The sequence below is a fragment of the Cyprinus carpio genome, chromosome B19 (assembly GCF_018340385.1).
Source record: "Cyprinus carpio isolate SPL01 chromosome B19, ASM1834038v1, whole genome shotgun sequence".
Classification (NCBI taxonomy): Eukaryota; Metazoa; Chordata; class Actinopteri; order Cypriniformes; family Cyprinidae; genus Cyprinus; species Cyprinus carpio.
Window position 1 is genome coordinate 30,817,133 of NC_056615.1, and position 21,477 is coordinate 30,838,609.

General features: G+C 39.8%; 1 protein-coding gene across 1 annotated transcript in view; it reads right to left on the reverse strand.

Annotated features, from left to right (window-relative positions):
• The window catches only part of LOC109111100 (A-kinase anchor protein 9-like), a 112,314-nt gene that overhangs the window by 73,352 nt on the left and 17,485 nt on the right, over positions 1-21,477 (reverse strand). The window contains exons 5-13 of the mRNA XM_042746015.1: positions 19,700-19,744; positions 15,768-15,923; positions 11,153-11,302; positions 9,385-9,681; positions 8,992-9,275; positions 8,710-8,893; positions 7,596-7,890; positions 6,141-6,145; positions 5,924-6,010 (exon numbers count right to left, since the gene is read on the reverse strand). Of these exons, the coding sequence (XP_042601949.1) occupies positions 5,924-6,010; positions 6,141-6,145; positions 7,596-7,890; positions 8,710-8,893; positions 8,992-9,275; positions 9,385-9,681; positions 11,153-11,302; positions 15,768-15,923; positions 19,700-19,744 (1,503 nt within the window). The remainder of the gene's footprint in view (positions 1-5,923; positions 6,011-6,140; positions 6,146-7,595; positions 7,891-8,709; positions 8,894-8,991; positions 9,276-9,384; positions 9,682-11,152; positions 11,303-15,767; positions 15,924-19,699; positions 19,745-21,477) is intronic.

Below are 21,477 nucleotides of genomic sequence, written 5' to 3' on the forward strand. Positions count from 1 at the left end.
CTAAACCTTTGACGATCCTAAAACAGGCTTCATTTTCTATAAGTATTACTTCTTATTTTGTGGAGAGATATAAAATAAAAACTACATGTTCTCCACAGGTTTTGAGGGATTTTATTTTTTGGATTTTTTATTGGATCTTAGATATTTACATTTAATCACTGTTGTTTTTTGTTTTTTGGATTTTTTATTGGATCTTAGATATTTACATTTAATCACTTAGATCGGTGTTTACCGACCAGGACACTTCAGAAAAAAAAAAAAAAAGCAGCCCCCCCAACACTTGATTTGTCTTTGATTCACGTGGTCTCAGTAAACCTGGATATACCTCATTTACAAAATGTGATTTTCTAGACTTGGAAAAGTCATGGATATTAATCAAATCTTAAACACACACACACACTATACGCTATATTTTCATGAATATAGCTTATATATATTTTTTAGCAATGCCAGCTCTAAAAAATATTTTATTTAAAACATACTTATAACACTTTAAAAAGTGGAAACAGTAAAATGGTAAAAATTGAGTAAAAAATATTTTAGTGCAGTAAATCACAAACAACTGTAAATTCATTGGTTAAAATAAATAAATCCATGAAATGTGAGTATGAATATTTTAGTGCAGTGAATGATGTAAATCTGTTTGTTTATTGTTTTAAAAGAGCAAAACCCTGAAAAATAAATACATGCAGGCTATAAATCACTTTGAATGTAGTCTTTGATGATGAGAAGTACAAGAAAGAGATATTTTATCATGACTGAGCTGTATTTGGTGAGATGTGATGAGTGTCCACTCGAGGGCAGCACGGCTCCAGCATCAGTCCTCATCACAGAAAACACAGCTGGAGTTCTCTCATTGGAGCTCTTTTATCGTGTTTGGTGGGTTGTGATTAGTTTCTAATCACAGAAAACACAGCTGGAGTTCTTTATGAAAGCGCTTCAGAAACACACAGCAAAGGCTCCTCGCTCGGCTAATGAGACGACGCTTCACACTTGTTTCACACCAGCATGATGTCTGTGAGACGAAGCTCTAGGAGCAGAGAGACAAGACACTCTTGAATTCGCCCGAGAGGCTTGTGTTATGTCTGTGGTGTAAAGGTCAGTCTGACTGCGATGAAAAAACCAAGTCTGATGTCTGTGAAGACTAAGCGACCTAGAGCGGGTTACTAATATTTAAAGAGAAGAGACTCTCTCATTCTCACACACACACAGGGCTGAATTACGGCCCGAGAGGCCTTGTGTTATCAGCCTCTGTGTGGAAATGTCAGTCTGACAGCGAATGAAAAGTTACGAGGCTTGATGAAAAACGCTCAGCAAGATACAGACTGATGCGAATCATAGTTTAAGCCTGACACTTTTAGCGGGAGATGATGGGCTTAGTTTAAGCTCATCACAATCAGAGTTTATATTCAAAAGAATATTACCAACAATACTAACTTCATTTTTTTTTCTGTACAGTCTGCTGGTGGAATTTTCAAACCTTACTGCTGATTAGCAGTATTAAAAGAAAATTGTGGGTCCCCGTGTTGTGAAAGTGGCTACCGCTGCAGTAATATTAGTTCGTGGCCCACCTGTTTTGATCTGACATGCTCGTGCTGTTAAAAACCTGTTTTCTATGTGTTTGAAACCAGAATCTGTCTGTTAAACTGTAATTGATTTCTGTGAAGTGCATCTGTATGTTCAGCACTCATTAACTCCAGAATCTTCATTGTTCACATGAAGATCTTGTCAGAAATCATGACTAACATGCTGATTTGCTGTCACTGTTTTTTAACTTTTATTTTTGATCCTAAACGCAGTGTAGCCTTGGTGAGCAGAAGAGACTCTATCAAAAACATGTATATATCTAAAAAGCCCTGTGAATTTGACCATGTTATCTTTGGGGGGGAAAAATTATATTAAACAAGTCTCATACTGTTACAGGACTTCATTTGCTGTGGAGTGCCTCATGATCTGTCTTGGCGCAGTTTGACGTTTTACTCTACATGCGCCCTCCCGCTCCGGGTCCGATCAAATTGTATTTGATTTCCAAACTTATGGCCACTAGTGCCAGCGGGTGGGACAAACCAGGAATAGATTTACAGGTGTCTTGTTTTCTATGTGAGTATGATAGTTAGATTTGAGGTTAGTCCGCCGTGTCGAGATTCTCCGACGCCTCGCTGCTTCCTGTAAGTCAAGCACCAAGAACGACGCATCACCTCAAGCAGGAGACGAGAGGAACCCAGGGGAGGTGAAGGGCGCATCCTTTGCCTAAGCTTGGACCTCCTCGCATCTGCTAGCTGATAGTAGCTCTCAGTAAATCATGAGCTCAGTCGATCTGTCCGACCGCGCCAGGCTCTCCTCAGACTCTGCCTTGAGCTCTGCAGTCTCCTCAGACTCTACTTTGAGCTCTGCAGGAACAGAGGAAACACGTGAGGAAATCCTGCCACCCACGTGTGTTCTACGTACATGTGAATGTGATGTAAAATGTACTGAACGCTTATTTGGTGCTACATTTGGGAATTCAAATCCATCGTCGTTTTTCAATTCAATCAATTCACTTTTTTGGGACGTGCATTCAATTCGTGGCAAATATCACATCTGTTTTACGGCATGCATTCAATTCTAAATGTGTAATGGGTTAGTGGGCATTTTGACTGTGTGGTTATGTGTTTCATGGTGAGTGGGTCTTTTTGTAATGTGATTCTGTATTAGTTTTTAGATTACAGAGTAAGTGAGCCGTTTGACAGTGCCTCTCTCTTTCCTCTCCTCATCTCCTCCTGCGTCTGCCTCAAACTGCTTCTCTCGGAGCGGGCTCCAGCTGAGCGGCGTGGATCTGAGACGACTGATGCCCCCCCCCCTGAGCCTCGCAGCTGCAGCGACGACCTACATACCTGAAAGACGGACAGAGACACAGTCCCTGTGTGTTTAGAGGAAACTTTCTGAGGCTAAAATCCAGTACGACCAAAAGTTTGGAAAACATTACTATTTTTTAATGTTTCTTGAAGAAGTTTCTTCTCCTGCTCATCACGCCTGCCATTTATTTTTACTCAAAAATCAAGAAAAAAACAGTAATATTGGGAAATAGTCTTACATTTAAAATAATTGTTTTTTAAATTTATTAATACGTTTAAAAAATTTTCTGTGTTTTTGATCCAATAAATGCAGGCTTGATGAGACGAGAGACTTCTTCAACAACATTAAAAAGAGTAATGTTTTCCAAACTTTTGGTCTGTACTGTACATAGACAAATCAGCAACAACATGACCGAAATCAACAACTAAATTCATCAAACAAAAGGTCAGTTCCACAAATAAGCAGTCCGTTATGTTAAGGCGAAGGATCAGAGAGATGATCTGAAAAATAGGAAGTCCATCCTTGTGTCACAAAAACCGCAAAGAACATGTCCTGGATCATACAATGACTGTCAAAAAATTGTTCAAAAAAAAATGTTTAAAAAATAAATACAAATTTAAAAAAAAATGTTTGAATAAATTAATACAATATTTTATTTTTATTTTAGCAGCAAAGCCTGATTTTGGACCATTATGATTTGTTGCTGAGGCATTATTTTTATGATAATTAAATATGCTCTTATTCTCATAACACTAATGTGAAAAATAATTAACTTATTAAATTAACAAATATTACCATAATGAAAAAATTATTCACAGCGTAGATACTCCTGTGAATAATTTTTTCATTATGGTAATATTTGTACATCCATTATTTTAATGAAAATTAAACAAATGCAAATAAAGGTGAAACAAAAAAAATCACATACAATAAAATAAAACATAAGCAACTAAGCCTGTTTTAAGACCATTACGTTTGGTTTCCATGAAGTAGTTTTAAGGTTCATCCAAAAAAAAAAAATCACCTGGTATTTTTGCATCCTAAAGAGTGAAAACACTCTATGCTATTAAAACGTTTATTTGTTTAGTTTGTGTGGCCTGAAATGACAACTCCAGGCTCAACCAATGGCGTGAGACTGGGGGCGGGGCTATCTGACTGAATGACCAATGATCAGACAGAAGGATTGTTTGGAAACAGTCAGTATTTCTGCATGTAGTATCTGTTGCTGGCCTAAAACTAAACCATCAAAGTTAATTTAGTTAATTATATAAAGCTGTATTTAGTTTATAATAATAATCTAAAACTATAAATGTTTTAGTTATTTATACTAAAATGTATTTATTTAGTTTATAATACTAGTATAAAGTTAAAATCATACAAATTTATTTAATTTATTAAACAAATCCATATCATAACTTTATCATAACTAAACCATAAAAAAGTACTTTATTACACTTAAAAAAAATGTTTTAAAACGTATTTATTTTGCTTAATATACTAAACTAAAACCATAAAACTTTTATTATACTAATCTAAACTATCAAAAACTAATAATACTACTAAATGTTTATTATAGGTTAATCTCGAAAAAAAAAAAACACAAAAAACTAAATACATTTTCTTTTACTTAAAAAACAACAACAGAAATAAAATAAAATACAAAAACAAACTTCCATTTTAGCTTCAGCTCTAGTTGCGATCAAGGCAACATTGTTTAGCTTACACTTGAACAACCGAAAATAAAATTTATAACAAGTAGTATATACATTTTTACAAAAATGAAAATGATTTCACAAAAATCTAAAAATAAAAAACTAAATTCAAAATTGGGATAAAACTATAACAGCATCTCAATGACACTAAAATAACACTGAGGTTTCAGACTAGACGTCTTGTGAGTTTAACAAAAGTGTTCATATGAGCCCCACCCCACACACACACACGTCTTCGCACAAACACACGCGCGCCGCGCACATCACACACACACACAAACACACCACACACACAACCACCACACACACACAGACAGACAGACACACCACACACTCATCTCTCTCTCTCTCTCACACACACACCAAACACACACGACGCCTTCGCACCACACACACACAACACACACACACACTCTCACACACGAGTGCACACCATACACATAGACACACACACTGCGCTGCGGGCACACACACACAAACACACACAGACTCGCACGCACGCATACACCACACCCACACGCGCACACACGCGCACACGCTAACACACTCACAGCACATCGGCACGCGACCCACAACACACCCTGATACAACACACACACCCACAACACACACACACACGCACACACACACCTGCAAACACACACGTCAAACACACACGCACCCCACACGCACACACACACACCAAACACACGCACACGGCAAACACACACAACCCCCACACACACTCACACACACACACACTCAAACACACACGCCACACGCAAACACACACGCACACACTCAAACACACACAACGCACACACACAAAAACACTCACACGCACACCCACACCACACACACAGATACACGCACACCACACACGCACTCACACTGCACACACACGCACGCACACACACGCACACTTCAGCACATCACGAGACTGTGAGGCTCTTTTATACGAGACACAAAGAGCAGAGGGTCCGGCTCGGTCCTGATTGATGTGTTCAGAGGAAGATGGAGATCGAGAAGCAATTACAGAGAAAAATCTGCTGCGCAGGAAACACCGCCAATGGTTTAATAGCAGGTTTCTGATAAATGTCAAGCAATTACAGAGAAAGATCTGCTGCGCAGGAAACACCACCAATGGTTTAACAGCAGGTTTCTGATAAATGTCAGCAGACGCACACACAACACACATTTCTACACAGTAAAAAATTATTATTTTTCAGTTCAGTGTGTTACTTGCCATTTCTTTGCAATTATTTATGAACTTCAGTATCAATTTCAAAGTGAAAATTGTTTCCAAGTAAATCCTACACCTGTTTTTTTTTCCTCCGAGACTGTTGAGCAGCAGCTGTAAGCTGAAAACGAACAGCAAGAGTTTGACAGAGACTTACATGCTCAGCGCCGTCCATTTCCGGCGTCTGCATCATGAGCGAGGCTCTGCCAGCGTCTCCATCGACCTGAGCGTCTCCCGTCTCCACCTGCGGATCACAAACACACACAGAGCCTTCCTGAACATCAAACCCACACAAAACCACTCCATCACAAACCTGCGTGATTACCACACACACATTAACATATCAACAGCTATCCAGTGTTCAGAACCTTCACCTGCACTGAAGAACAAACCAGGAAATGAAATCAGCACATTTAATTCAGAATTAAGGATGAGAGAGACGGTGGGAAATGATCTGAAAAGACTACGTTACAATTAGTGTAAAAAAAAACTGTGATGGTGTGGGAAGACAATTTTGTTGCATTAAGTTAATGTTTGTGATTGAGTTATACAATTTTTTTTATTATTTTTTTAAATATTTATATTTCTTTTATTTTTTTTTTTATTTATACTGTTCTCTATTTATATTAAAATATTTGTTCTTTATAAAAGCAACTATGCCTATTTTTAGGACCATTTAGATTTGTTGCCATGTGACAATATTTTTTTTTTTTTAAATCATAATTAAATTTCCACATTATCATTACTGACAAATAAAAAACAAATGAAAAACTCTCTCTCTCTAATGACAGTAATGTGAAAATGGTTAGACTGTGAATTTATTTTGTTTAGAGTTTGTTTTTTTTAATTGTTGGTAATATCTGTGCTTCCATTAACTTAATAAAAAAACGGCATAATAATTTGTATAATTGCTTATTTTAAATTGTTTTATTTAAGAATAAATAAAATAAAATAAAATAAAAATAAAATAAATAAAATAAAAAAAATTAAAATAAATAAATAAAAATAAAATAAAATAAAAAAATTAAAATAAATATATGGGAATAAGGGGTTAAATGTGCTTAAATGTCATGAAAATATAAATAAATAAATAAATAATATAAAAATACAAACAACCCGAAAAAAAAAACTTAATGGCCTTTAAAATGTGCTACGGAACATACACATGATTTTCTTTACACACAAAACATCTTTTGATTTTGGGGTTAAATGTGACCCATTTCACGAGATTCACTCATAAATGGTGTTCTGGGAAAATAAAAATCAAAAGTTAAAGTGTAAATGATGGGCTTTTAAAGCGGTCTATATTCACTAGTTTTCCTTCAGAGCTGCTGAGATCAAAGAGTGTCACAGGAACGGTAGAATAAAGCTCATCTGTGTCTCTCTCTCTCTCTCTTACATCACAATCTCTCTCGCCCCTCCATCTCCCTGCTCTCTGGCCGATTCGAAATCATCTCTCCTTCCTTCAGCGACCCTCAAACGCACATCAATTCCTCCCCCAGTCTTCACCTGCAGTGCTGCACGGATAAATCATCTGAGAAAGCTTTGAAAGCGTCTACATCGAATCAGGCAACAACTGGTGCGGTGCAATGCAGATAAACGCAGACCAACTGTTGCATCACGAGTTCGCAGCGCGAGAGTCGATGTGAAACACAGCAGCGGCTGCTTTTATGTGGGGGGGGTGTGTGTGAGGATGGTGGAAGCTGCTGGTCGCGCCGCTGTGTTGTGTGTGTTGAGTCCTGGCATGCGTCCTCTCCTTCCCTCCTCGTCTGCGCTGCTGTCGGATAGGAGGGGTCCTTGGAGACGCGTCTCCGCAGAGCACAGCCCACCAGCGACCTGCGGGTCAGATCCCAGCTCTTCATCTCTGCCTCTCTTCAGCGTCTCCAGCTCCGCTTCCATCAGCGAGAGCCGCTCTGCCAAGCTCTTCTTCTCGTTCTCTACCGTCTCCAGCTTCTCCATCAGCTCAGAAGTGTCTTTTCCAATCACCGTCCTCTTGAGCTCCTCTTCGAGACGTTTCATGTCCGTTTCCATCATCGAGAGCCTCTCCACCAAGTTTTTATTCTCGTTCTCGGCCGTCTCCAGCTTCTCCGTCAGCTCAGAAGTGCCTTTTCCAATCAGTGTGTCCTGTGAGCTCGTCCTTGATCTGTTTTTTGAATCAGTTTCCATCAGCAAAAGCTTTTCCACTAAGTTTTTTATTCTCGTTCTCGGCCGTCTCCAGCTTCTCCATCAGCTCAGGAGTGTCCTTTTTTCAGTCTGCTTTGGTGTCTTCTTGAGCTTTTCTTCAAGATGTTTGTAACATCAACTTCCTACATCAGCGAGAGCTGCTCAAGATAAGCTCTTCTTCCTCGTCTCCTGCCGTCTCCAGCTTCTCCATCAGAGGCGTCTTCCCATCCAACCTACTCGCGTCTCGTCTGAAGATCTCTGAGCTTCGTCTCATATTCCAAGCGCTGCTCGGAGGCTGGAGCTTAGCGCTCACCATGGCACGTGTACTCGTTCCTTTCAGCCTCCGGTAGTTCAGCTCCTGGTAGTTCACCTCGAAGTTCTTCTCAGGTTTGTATGATTTTTTTTTTTGTTTTTCGGTTTCTTCATTCGGGTACTTATGTCGCGGCTCCTGGTAGTTCAAGGCGGTTGAATTTTTTCTCTCTCCGTTGACTGTATTTCTTCTTCCGTCTCCGCTCTCAGCGCTCGACCTCCCGCCTGCGCGCTCCTTCAGTTGCAGCGAGCAGCTCCTCTCTTTCCGTCGCCTGATTCAGGTCGTTTTTAGCAACGCAACGATCTCCCCTCGAGCAGACGCGAGGTCTCTCCGAAGCCAACGCCGCCTCCCGCATCTCCTCTCTCGCTCTCCACCGACCGCAGCTTACCCTCAAAACTGTCCAAAGCCTGGCGGGTGCCCTACGCTCATCTCGTCGCGCAGGTTTTCTTCCACGTTCAGCTGGCTCTCACCTTTGAAGGTCGTCTCTGAGTTTGGGAGAGCTCCTCCTCGTGGCTGAACAAGATCTGCGTTTCGCAGGCGTCTCCAGCCTCCGACTCCAGCGATTCGGCCATGCGGTCCAGCACCGCGTCTTTCTCCCGCTCCAGCATCTCCATTTTGATCTTATAGTTGGTTATTTCTGATTCGTGCTGGCTTCTAGTTCACCGTTGGTCTTGTGCGCCAAATCGAGCTGCGCCCGCAGGTCACTAATAGCGTGTTGTATTTTCTCTGGGCTCTGTATTTTGGCTCTTTGCAGCTCGTCACGCAAACGCTCCAGCTCCTGCGCCAGACCGAGTTTTTCTGCGCTCGTCTGCGTTAGCTCCTGCTCTGCCTTTTCACGCAGCACTTGCGTCTCCTGCAGCTTCTGCTGGAGCTTGATGAGCTTCACGTTTAGCACGTTGACGCCTCCGTGCTCTGGAAGAGCTGAGCTTTTAAACCTCTCCAGCTCCTGACTGATGCGCTGGACGATCTTCTCGGGGTCCGTGACAGTGCTGCGCTTGGATGCGCTCCACTCCGTCGCTTGCTGCGTGCGAAGCTCCTGTTTCATCTGCTCTGCGGATCTGCTGACCGTACATTTTCGTCCAGTTCGGCTCCTTAGCTGCTCCATCCGGCGGCTCCAGTCGTCCTCGATCTGCGGAGCGTCTCGCTCTGCGCACGGGGCCTCCCTGGTGGCAGCGCTGCCGTGGAGGTCCTCCCACGGTTTTCATGAGCTGCAGGATTTCTCCCGGCGACATGCGCTCTTTCTGTCTGGACGCGGCGAGCTCTTTTTCGCAGTTGTCTAGTTCTTGTATTTTCGTAGACAGATGTTTGTTGACTTCCTCCACTTGTTGTTTGGAAGTCAGAAGCTGATCCTGAAGCTGTGTTATCAGACGCTGATGTTCGGTATTCAGTGAGTCCTTTTCTCGTAAACTCTGAGTAAACGATTCTTCGGCTTGTGTGCGGACCTGATGACATTAAAAAAGGCACCATGTATTTTCACAACTTTTTATTGCGCGTCAAGCAAGTGCAATTCTTGTAATCTAACTGCACAACTAGTGCTATACTGTGAAACAAACATGGCGATTGTGGATCGATTTCCAAATGCAATCAACGATTCTGCTCTGATTTGACATTTAACAGCAGGATGGCGCTCCTAATCTAAATCGCACCTCCAATGCCTTTTAGAGCTCGCCGCAACATCCGGCTCAAATCTTTTTGATGTGCGAAATTCACCCCAAAAGTCAGCCAAGTGAACACATTAATTCGCGTCAACCCGTTTAATTTTTATGAATGCTAAACGAGTGTGTGTAAGTATTTGAACCGAGCAAGACTTTGTCTAAATACTGCAGCCATCTGCAATTAAGTCACTCAGTTTTTTCAGGCCCTATTGCCGCTAATCTAATTAAATGGCTGACACATCAAAAGCTGAGATCACCCCCCAAAAGATAATTTAAAGTCATTATTGTGTTAGAAAAGCATTGAATAGACATTACAAAAAATTCAGCTTTAATTAAGTAATATGTCTCTATTCAACATGGCATAATAATGGATAATAAATGAGTAATTTTCTTTCTATTTAATATTGAAATATAAATGATTTTTAAAAAAAATGCAAAGAATGATCTAAATCAAACTAAAATCGCCAGTAATTGGCAGAGAGGCACTGTATTAAGAAGCGAGTCATTGAATCATTCACTCCAACCAGATTAATTCAAAACATGCATTCATTTAGTAACGAAACACTGCTTGGAGACATGCAACAGTTCTACCATGGCTTTGTTTGGAACTATTTTTGTTTGCGAAATTAAGCTATAAAAAGATAACATTGTGTCTAAAATGTAACACAATATTCACTTCTTGTTTATTGAACTCTTGCATTAAAATCAATATCACATTTGCAATCGTGTATGTAATTAAGAGAACAGCACTGCTGTTCGCGGTGATACTGCTAAACCTAAAACTACATATCAATACATACAAGATGGTCAGTTTTTTGTCCTCGTATCTTGAATTTTAGGAGCATTGACTGCATTGCTAATAGTAGCTACCATCATGCAGTCAGTCATTAACAGCCCTATTTTGATTCCTTTGGATAATAAGCAACGGAGGAAAAATTATAAGCACAGAATCTGTAATTATTCAGCAAGGGTCTTATTTCACTCAGTTCACTTAAAGAGAGTGTTTGGTTGTTGTTTGAAATGAGACTCCAAGTGTGAAAACATGCCTGTGCATTAGCCATCAACTTGAACAATAGTATATTCTTAGGTTTGATTTTAACAAAGCTTATGATGCTGGATCGCATGACTGGAAACAGCTGCCTTAGGGGGCTGATTGGCCGTTGAGTGGGCCTGGACTTGTTCTATAGTTGAACTCACCGTCGCAACTTTCACTCTAGACTCTCCTGTAAGCTGCGCGATCAATAGAAGCTGCTCCTGCCTGGCATATTCTCTCCTGGGACGCGCGAGACCGGGTGCGTCCCTCTGGGCCACTTGTTCTGTTGTACAGCTTGATCTGCTGACTCTGGCCTGGAGCTGACTGGGCAGCGGGTGGAGCTGATGGTTGGAGCTCCGCCGGTATCGCCCCGGCCTGCAGCTGAGGAAAGATCAAGAGAGTCCAGGATATCAGAGAAATAAAACGCCCACATACATTCAAAACAACTCACAAAACAGGGTACGAGGTGAGAGAAATTTTTGGAGTATTATGCCTACTGAATTCTTCAATATAAAAGCATGTCAAAAAGGTGATGTTGGGGGCTGTATCTGTAAGGCTAATCTATGCGAGTCCACCCTGACCCTTGACAGAGCTTGAGGAGCTAATGCAGCAGATGACAACGGCTGATGCAGAACATTAGACAGTTTGGAGCCTATTATAGTTAACAATTACCTTTAAAGTAAACCGTGTTCTAGGTGTGTGGACAGGATTTATGGATCGCTAATGCCACTTATATCAATTATAGGATGAAGTGACGTATCAGGACTTATAGTTATCTCGAGACGTAGCGTCTACAGGACCGGGGCCTAGCGGGGCGAGTATTCACCTTTGGTGCGACAGGAGGACGGTGCGGATCTATGTTTAGGTCAGTAAAGGGCATGACTTAGCGGGCAGAGGGATCGCGAGAATGAGTGGGGAGACGGGATGTCGCGCACTGTCGAGAGGCTTAACATTCTCTGTCATGAGTGGTAATCTGAGCAGTCTGCGGATTAAGCGTCATGCGAGAGTATCATAAAAGGGGATGAATCCCTATAGGTGCCATATCATACATAGCTTGCTGAGGCGTATGCCAGCTAGGTTGTCATTAAAAGTTAGTGGAGGTTGTGTGCGGATGCAGTAAAGGTTAATAGTATGTATCATGACCACTGAGTTGCCGTTAATGAACGATAGTATGCGGACCAGGCTCGGTAGCAGCTCCATAGATCACAGCTTGCGGGGCGGGGCTGCAGGGTTGAGCACAGAATGCTCGGGGTCTCAAATCACACCGCCTGACGCGACAGAGGCCCTTGAGACAGGTTCAAGCAAGCGTCTGGGTAGGAGAACAAAGGATGGCACACATCGGTGGGAAGCAAATTGCTAGCGACCAAGCTCCAGGTGCGCAGGCTGGGGGAACAATGTTCTCAGGTGGGGGAGACCTGATGGGCACAGTGACGGCAAAGGGGACGGGGGGTCAGGATGGACACGATACAGTGGGGCTCAAAAACACTCGGTGACCATATTAGGCTGTTTAACCATATATGGTAGCCACAGAATGGGGACTGAGTACAGTTGTTAAGAGCGTTACCATGATAGGGTGAGAGCACCGGGAAAAAGCACAAATGGCAGGAGATGAACACGGGCGCATAGCCCCCAGACCGCATGCGGAAAGACTAAGCACGAGATGGATCAACGGGTTAGTTCTCATTGAGTTTACCGTTAGAGGATAGTTGCATTATCCTATGAGCTAGTGGTAGCGCGTACAAAGAGTAGATAGTACATACAGACACCTCATAATTTACATACTACATTGATAATATATAATTCATTATAGATAATAAAATATAATAGATATCGAATGTGATACGAGGAGATACTACCATGTTGATAAATAAAAGTATCGCTCTTCAGGAGCGAGTGGTCCAGGAGGGGTCAGTAGGCTATTAGGAGTACCCCCAGAAGGTTCGTGACTGCTGTGCACACACTATAACTTACTGGGACACTGCGCAGTATCGTTACTGGGGTAGGCGGAAGAATGGTACCGCCGGCTCGGAAGCCGGGTGAACGGAATCGGTGGCGATTAAATGCTGGCTTGGCTCTTGTCGCCGCCAGGAACTCCCCTCAGCACCGCCTCCTCGCGGTTCGCGGCTCTCTGCAGATTGAGGGGCGGCGAGTAGATGATCTTCATCACCCTCTGTTGCAAGCTTCCTCAATTAGTCTTGGCAGCTGCAGACACAAGCCACACCCGCACGATGTGCACCCGATTACGAGGCGAGTTCCGCTGCGCTGTCGCGTCGTCATGCGCGTCACGAGCGCACGCAGTACATGAGAACCAGCGTCGCAGGTGCACCAACCGGAACTTACCGCTGAACCCGGGTATGTCCACCACCAGCATGACGTAGGCACATATTTGAGTGAGTACACACCAGCCAAAAATACATGTGTGTTTGTCAAACTATGATTTTTCTTTCACAAGGCCCAAACAATCGTAGAAACTTACAGCAGTGTTTAGCTAGGGGACCGACTAGATTGATGGTAAGTTGAGCATTATTCCTGCACATGAATATCAAACGTCCATTTGAGGGAGAGGAATAGGCATCTGCTGTAGGACTTCTTGGGACAAGGGAAGAGGCTGACAAGGGATTGTGTGAATGCCTCCAATGGATGGTTTCTCGGAGCCAGGGGAATGGCGAGGACAAGGCTTGACATGAGTGCAAAGGGGAGCGTGTCTTGAAGAGAGATCCAGGGCGTCTCTGAGCGCGACTGACGGCCGGAGAAGTTAAGTAACGGTGTTCGGGCGGTATGTTTGCCGCGACAATCGAGGAGTTAACCCATAATGAGCTGTCAGGAGCATGCAGCTTATAACTGGTATTTGATTCTAGCGGGATAACCGTGGAAACACTGTATCACTGGCTGTTCATGAGAGCAGCGCTGCGTTGGTTGCTTACAGCGGTAACCAGGCAACACTATCACTAAGCTGTCTTTCATGAGAGCAGGCTCAGCTTTGTTTAACAGCGGTACCAAGGAAACACTGTATCACTGCTGGTCATATGAGCGCAGCTCTGCTTTGACTTTCCCAGCGGTAACCAATGAAACACTGTATCATTGGCTGTTCATTAGAGTCAGCTCGTGAGGCTTTGCTTTACAGCGGTAACCAAGGGGTTTCGGAAACTGACTGTATCTTGACAAGCTGTTCAATGAGCGCAGCTCTGCTTTGTTTACAGCGGTAACCAAGGAAACCACTTTGTATCACTGCTGTATCTTTGAGCGCAGCCTCGCTATGTGTTGGTTTACAGCGGTAACCAAGGAAAACTGTATCATTGCTGTTTCACTTTCCCCCGACGCAGTCCTCTGCCTTTGTTTTACAGCGGTAACCCAAGGAAACCTGTCATCACTATACTGGTCGTGAGAGCAGCGCTGCTTTGTTTTACAGCGGTAACCAAGAAACACTGTATCACTCGCTGTTGAATAAGTGAGCAGCTCTGCTTTGGTTACAGCGGTAACGCCAGGAAACACTGTAAATCGTTCTGCTGCATTCAGATGAGCAGCTCTGCTTTGTTTACAGCGGTATCAACCAAGAAAACACTGTATGTGCTGGCTGTTCATGAGCAGCGCAGTGCTATGCTTGTTTACAGCTTTCGGTACACCAAGGAAACACTGGATCACTGCCACGCTTACTAAGAGCCGCCGCTTTTGTTTACATCGGTAACCAAGGAAACACTGTATCATTGCTGTTCATTCCAGAGCAGGCTCTGGCTTTGTTTACAGCGCGTAACCAGAGGAAACACTGTCCACTTCACTGTTCTGTTCATGAGCGCAGCTTCTGCTGTTGTTACTCAGCGGGTAACCAGCGGAAACCACTGTACTCACTGCTGTTAACCTAGACAGCAGCTCTGCTTGTTTACATCCGTAACCAAGGAAAACCTGTAATCATTGCTGTTCATGAGAGCAGCTCTGCTTGTTTTTACAGCTTGGTAAACCCAAGGACAAACACTGTATCACTGCTGTTCATTGTAAGATCGCAGCTCTGCTTTGTTTACATCGGTACCCAAGGCAAAACACTGTATCACTGCTGTTCATGAGAAGCGCGCTCTCGCTTTGTTTACAGCGGGTAACCAAGGAAAAACACTGTATCACTGCTGTTCATTGAGTGCAGCTCTGCTTTGTTTACAGCGGTAACGCAGGAAACACTGTATCACTGCTGTTCGTGAGCGCCACCTGCCTGTCAGAGAGTGACTCTGCGTGTCTCGTGTTTCAGCTCGTCTGTCTGCCTGCTTTGCTTCAGCTCAGATGTGTTTTAATGTTCTAATAGTTTCACAAAACTAAAGTTCAGACCACTCTGGTTTTCTTCAGATTTCTCAAATGATGCAATCTAATTAGTGATTAGCTCAAACTCTCATGCTGCATGTGTGCTGCATCGAGGGTGTTTGAGATCATGATTAAATGCAGTGCGTTTCCTCTCAGTTTTAAATGGAAAAGAGCTTACTTTGTTTATATGAACAGATTTATTTTATATAGTGTAACTTAGTTACGATTGATGGGGTGCGGTTCATAGTGTTGTTTAAATTTTTTTTTTAGTTCTGTTATATTTCAATTTCCACGAGAAACACGCAGGAATCATAGAGGCTCTTTTCCAGCAGAATTTATTAATAGCAAGTGACTTTCCTGGCGGCCTAATAGAAGTCGACGACAAGCAAGGAAGCCATTCGTCTTGGTTTAAAGCAGAGTCACACCAGAGCTGTGAAGAGCTGATGAGATCCACTCAGCCCAACATCACATGAGAGGTCAGAGTCAGAGTCATGTGTGTGGGCTTCCATCACCCCACTCATCCAGCGTGACTCACGAGTTCCTTCACCACAGTTACCTGCGGCACTCCTTCAGCTCCAAACACGCCCCTGATCTCCTCCAGCTCACGGCTCAGCTCCTCCAGGGCCAGGTTCTTGGCGGCGAGCTCGTCCTCCATGTTTGGTACGTGACTCTGAGGCTCCATGTGCGCTTCGGACGGCTGCAGATCTTCCTCTGCCGGAGAGATCAGGACCCGGAGTGAGAAAGATTCATGTTCCGGAGCGCTCATTTTTAAAGCCCTTTCCACAGAAACGGAGACGGAGTTTCGGTCAGGAAATCTGGGACTGAGAAAACTACTACTGAATCCCAGGGTTATTACAGTTCACTAAAACTAAAGCTAAAAACCGTTAAAAAATTAATTTAGATAGATATATAGATATATATTAGGCTGTCAGTTTAACGCGTCAACTTAATTAGTTATGAAAAATAACACGATTAAAATATTTTAACGCTGTTAATGCACTGGCCCCGCCCCCAGAGCTGCACATCATCTTATATTTCATACAGCGGACTGTTGACAAATATGATGCAGGACAACGACTTTATAAACGCAGTTATGCACTAAAATTCAAAATATTGGTGCAAAAATGCCCCTGTATGACTTTTTGTCATTTATATATATATCACATATAATGTTAAATGTAAATAAAATGAAATATTATATTGAATAAAGTATAAAGTAAATATTTTATTTAGCTAGTTGAAGTAGCTAGATGTATTAAAATAACTAAAACTGAAATATGCAGATATATTTTAAAATTATTTATTTTAACTTAAAATTAAAATTGAAAAAAAGCATTGAGTTAGCATGACTAAATGTAAATGTAACGCAAATGCAGAAAAAGTAACTTAATCTAATAAAATAACTAAAATAGCAGAAATTAAATTACTAAAATCTATCTGAATTTTACAACAAAATTACTAAAACTAATTAAAGTTAAAATTGAAAACAGACAAATAAAAACAATTCACAATATTATTAAAAATTATAATAGTATCTAAATCATATTAAAATAACACTAAATCCTGACTATGATGCTAGTTTTATTCCTATAGTTGGAAACTTGAATTTTTTAAGCATTATTAGAGACCATTAAGCATTGATACTGGTAATGTGTAGGTAAAAAAATGTGAAGCTGATGTCCTGATGATCTCTTTCCTCTAGTCTTTTACCTTCCGTCCATGTATTTAGCCCCTTGTAAAAGCTTTACGGTGCTCTTATACAAGCAGTTCCTACGGTTTTTACACCTTCCCCTCCACCAACATAATATACGGCCGACAGAATGCCAAGCAGACCCGTCTTCCCCATTCATGTGGTGAACTGAGTGAGCGCAGTTAAAATGCCACAGAACAGCATTAGCATATTCACAAGCAGCTGAGCCTCAGAGATGAAGGTAAAGCAAGAGGAAATGTGAGGTTAGTGCATCAGAAGAACGCTGGGAGCGATTACTGCTTTATCAAATACATTACTGTACCCCGATCACAGAGGACGTCCTCTCGTGGAAACCATTTACCTGTCAGTTCATGAGAGAGTGCTTTTAGGACAACATCTGCACAAACACAATGCAATTTGCACAAAATACACAGATTCCTGCACATCAGCGTCACAAAAACATGAAATGTATTTGGCTCTAAAAATTTTTAGGACCCATGTAATTTTCTTTAACATTATTTCCGTGACTGTTTCATCATATTTTCATCACTGAAATCAAATTTTCCCCTTCAAAATTCATAAAAAAAAATTAATATTTTGACCTCTTCCATAATTCTTATTTTTCTCAATGCTGATCCTTACTAAGATTCTCAGTATTATAAGACATTTTTCCTGCCTTACACTTCTGTAATAAATTACTTTGATTTTATTATTTTTTTTATTATTATTATTTAATCATTTTTCATTATTTAATTATTTTTATCACTATTATTTAGTTTTTTTTATTATATTATTTACTATTATTTATTTTTATTTTATTCGATGCTTTTTTTTTTTAAATGGGAAGCCAATACAAATACAATAATCAATACACAAAATATTAAACTATTTAAACTTTTTAAACTAAGCTAAAAGTTTAATACTTAAATGCTTTAAATATATAATGAAAATAATGTCATAATGCAGCAAACCCTAATATACAAACATAAAATTGTACTGAAAATTAGAGAAAATGTGCTTAATGAAAATGAATAAATAAATACATAAATACATAAATAGATAAACAAACAACTAAATAAAAAACTAATCTTTTTGTATAAAGAATTTGAGAAGAAAATGTGCTTAATGAAAGAAAATAAAATATTTTTGCTTTGATAAAGGAGAAAATATACTTACGTAAAATAAATAAATAAATATTTTTTATTATTCTGTTATATTCTCATTTTTGCATTGTGAACTGGAGGGGGAAATGTTCATAAATTAATAAATAAATATTTTTTGTATTTAAAAAGCACATTTAAAAAATGTTTAAAAAAAAATCAGTTTTGAGGTTAAATTGTGTGCTGGACATTCTTGACCAGAATTTGTGAGATCCACTCAGCTGAATGAGTCTTTATCTGGTTATTGATTAGGCTGTAATCAGATTTGACAGTAACATCTCTGATCAGCAGCAACTTTGGTCAGAAATTTAGGCAGGTTTTGTAAGATTTCACTGCCTGGCAACCAGCAGGTCACATGGTGCACTGAGCATGAGAGCTGGAGAGGACCAAGCGGTGAAGGTTTCTGGATTTCTCCTTTGTGCTGCATCATAAAGCATTCACAATCACAGTAACGTCCCCCGAGGTCATTAATAAAACCAAAAACTCTGGCCTGAGAATAAACTCACAAACCTTAGCTTCATAAAAAACACAATCACGTGGATCACACTTAAACTTTTCATTTTATTCTATATTTGTTATTAAAAAATAAGAGTAAATACAAACACATTTTAAAAATTGAAACAAATATTAAAATACAAAAAAATAACAAATATATAATTATTAGAATAAAATAAACATACATGGTCTTTGTATTGATAATTGGAAAAAGAAAATGTGCTTAAAGAAAATAAATAAAAACAATAAATACATAAATCGTTTTTTTTTTTCTTTTTGATGACTGGGAGAAAACATACTTTAAGAAAATAAAGTATTTAATGAACTTAATGAAAATAAATAAATTATTAAATATACAAATAAATAGTTTCTGTATTGATATTTGGAGGAGAAAATGTGTTTAAATAAATAAATAAATAAAACAGTTTTTGTGTTAAAAATTAGAGAAATGTGCTTAATAAAAATAAATTAATTAAACAAACAAATAAATAAATAATGTTTTTGTATTGATAATTGGGAGGAGAAATGTGCTTAATGAAAATAAATCAACAAATAAATACATGAACAGTTTTTGTATAGATATCTGGAGGAGTAAATGTGCTTAATTAAAATAAATAAATAGTTTTTGTATAAATGATTTTGAGTAGAAAATCTGCTCAGTAGGCCTAATTAAATAAATATATAAACTTTTTGTCTTGATAAATGGAAAAGAAAATAATGCTTAAAGAAAAAAAATAAAACAATAAATACATAAATCGTTTTTGTTTTGATGGTTGGAGAAAACATGCTTTAAGAAAATAATGTATTTAATGAACTTAATGAAAATAAATCAGTTATTAAATATACAAATAAATCGTTTTTGTATTGATATTTGGAAGAGAAAATGTGCTTAAATAAAAAAAAAATAAATAAAAAATAAAACAGTTTTTGTGTTTAAAAATTAGAAGAGAAATGTGCTTAATAAAAATAAATTAATTAAACAAACAAATAAATAAATAGTTTTTGTATAAATACTTTGAGTAGAAAATCTGCTCAGTAGGGCCTAATTAAATAAATATAAAACAATTTTTGTCTTGGTAAATGGAGAAGAAAATGTGCTTAAGAAAATAAATAAACATTTTAAAAAGTCTTTCTGGATCTTACCTCAGATGAGCAGTCTTCAGCCGTCGTGGAGACTTCCCTCTCGGGCTGAAAAAAAGAAAACATAACGAGGTCACATGTGCAATTAGGTTCTGCGCTGCTCTACTTTCTGAGGCTTCGGTGTTAGTGGGTCACTAATCAAGAGAGACACGCTTTTACAAAAGAAGCGTCCTGAAATGAAGGCTTAGGAGACAAAAGTGAAGCGGTGTGATCCTCAGCTCGGTCTCCAGATCAGTGCAGACACACTTCACCGGCCGCGGCTCTCTGTGTGCATCACGGCTAATTACACCGATGCATGAACATCTGACCTACATCCAGCTCAGTCCAGAGAAACCCAACAGAACAGCTCTGAATATGAGTACGAAACAATCGGTGCTGATAATCTAATGTGTGCTCAGGGATCTTAACTCTTAACTAAAGATCTTCTGTAAATCACATCTTACTAGATTCACTGTTCCTCTCTTACATTTACATTCATTAATGCAGCTTTGACCCTAACCCACTTCTGTTATATTATGACTTCATTTCTCATTTTATTTGACTTTTTATTTTAACATCAATATAACAAATACAGTGTACAGTAAATGCTAAACTATGTAAACTAATGTTGAAATAAAATAATAATATTTAACCTATATAATAAAATTGTCACAATGCAACAAATTGTAATGTACAAATATAATGTAAATAAATAATAGTTTTATTATTGATAATTGGAGTTAAAATGTGCATAAATGTTAAAAATTAATACATGTTGTTTTCTATTGATTATTAGAATTGTAGATACGTGCTTCCAGAAAAATGAATAAAAAATAAATAAAATAGTTTTCGTTTTAATAATCAGAGGTAAAATGAACTAATTAAAATAATTTTTGTACAGATAATTGAACGAAAAAATGTGCTTAGTGAAAATAAATACAGTTTTTTTTTTTTATATTGATAATTGGATGAGAAGTGTTCTTATATAAATAAATAAATAAATAAACTAAATATGTGTATTAATAATACAAGCAATACGTAGCAAACGAGACTCAAAATTTCAGTTACGCAGATTATAGAAGCGTCGTTTCCACGGCAACACTCACAAGTGTGGTTTCCATGGCAACGCTCACAAGTGTGGTTTCCATGGCAACGCTCACAAGTGTGGTTTCCATGGCATGGCTCACAAGTGTCGTTTCCATGGCAACGCTCACAAGTGTGGTTTCCACGGCAACGCTCACAAGTGTGGTTTCCATGGCAACGCTCACAAGCGTCGACCATGGCAACACTCACGCATTGTTTCCATGGCAACAGCCACAGTAGGAAGTTACACAAGCGCTTGAATCTTTGCGGTGGTGATTTAAATGCAAACGTGTGTCACCGACATACTGCTCTTCAGAAACACACTGAAACCGCAGCATTCAGAGGAGTGTCTCTGCACTTAAAGATGATTGTTTTACATTCAACACAAAGAGATTGAGCACGAGCACACAAGCGGAGGTGAAACGCCTGGAGAAAACCTCTGCTGATAAAGCACACGGAAGAATTGAGAGCTGAGTGAATAGAGTGAGATCACGCCAGCGCTGCTATTCTGCTGCAAGGGACCAGCCGACACACACACCACACACACAGACTTAACCAGTCCAAACGCAGTTTGTCTGTTGCCTGAGCAACCACTAATTTCACACTCATCTAGAACTGCAAACACTCCACAAACCTGCCGGGCTTTAAAAACATCCACACATCGCATACATTTATCAAGAGGGCAAAAGAGCTGGGAAGATAAATATTCTATAGTCCGT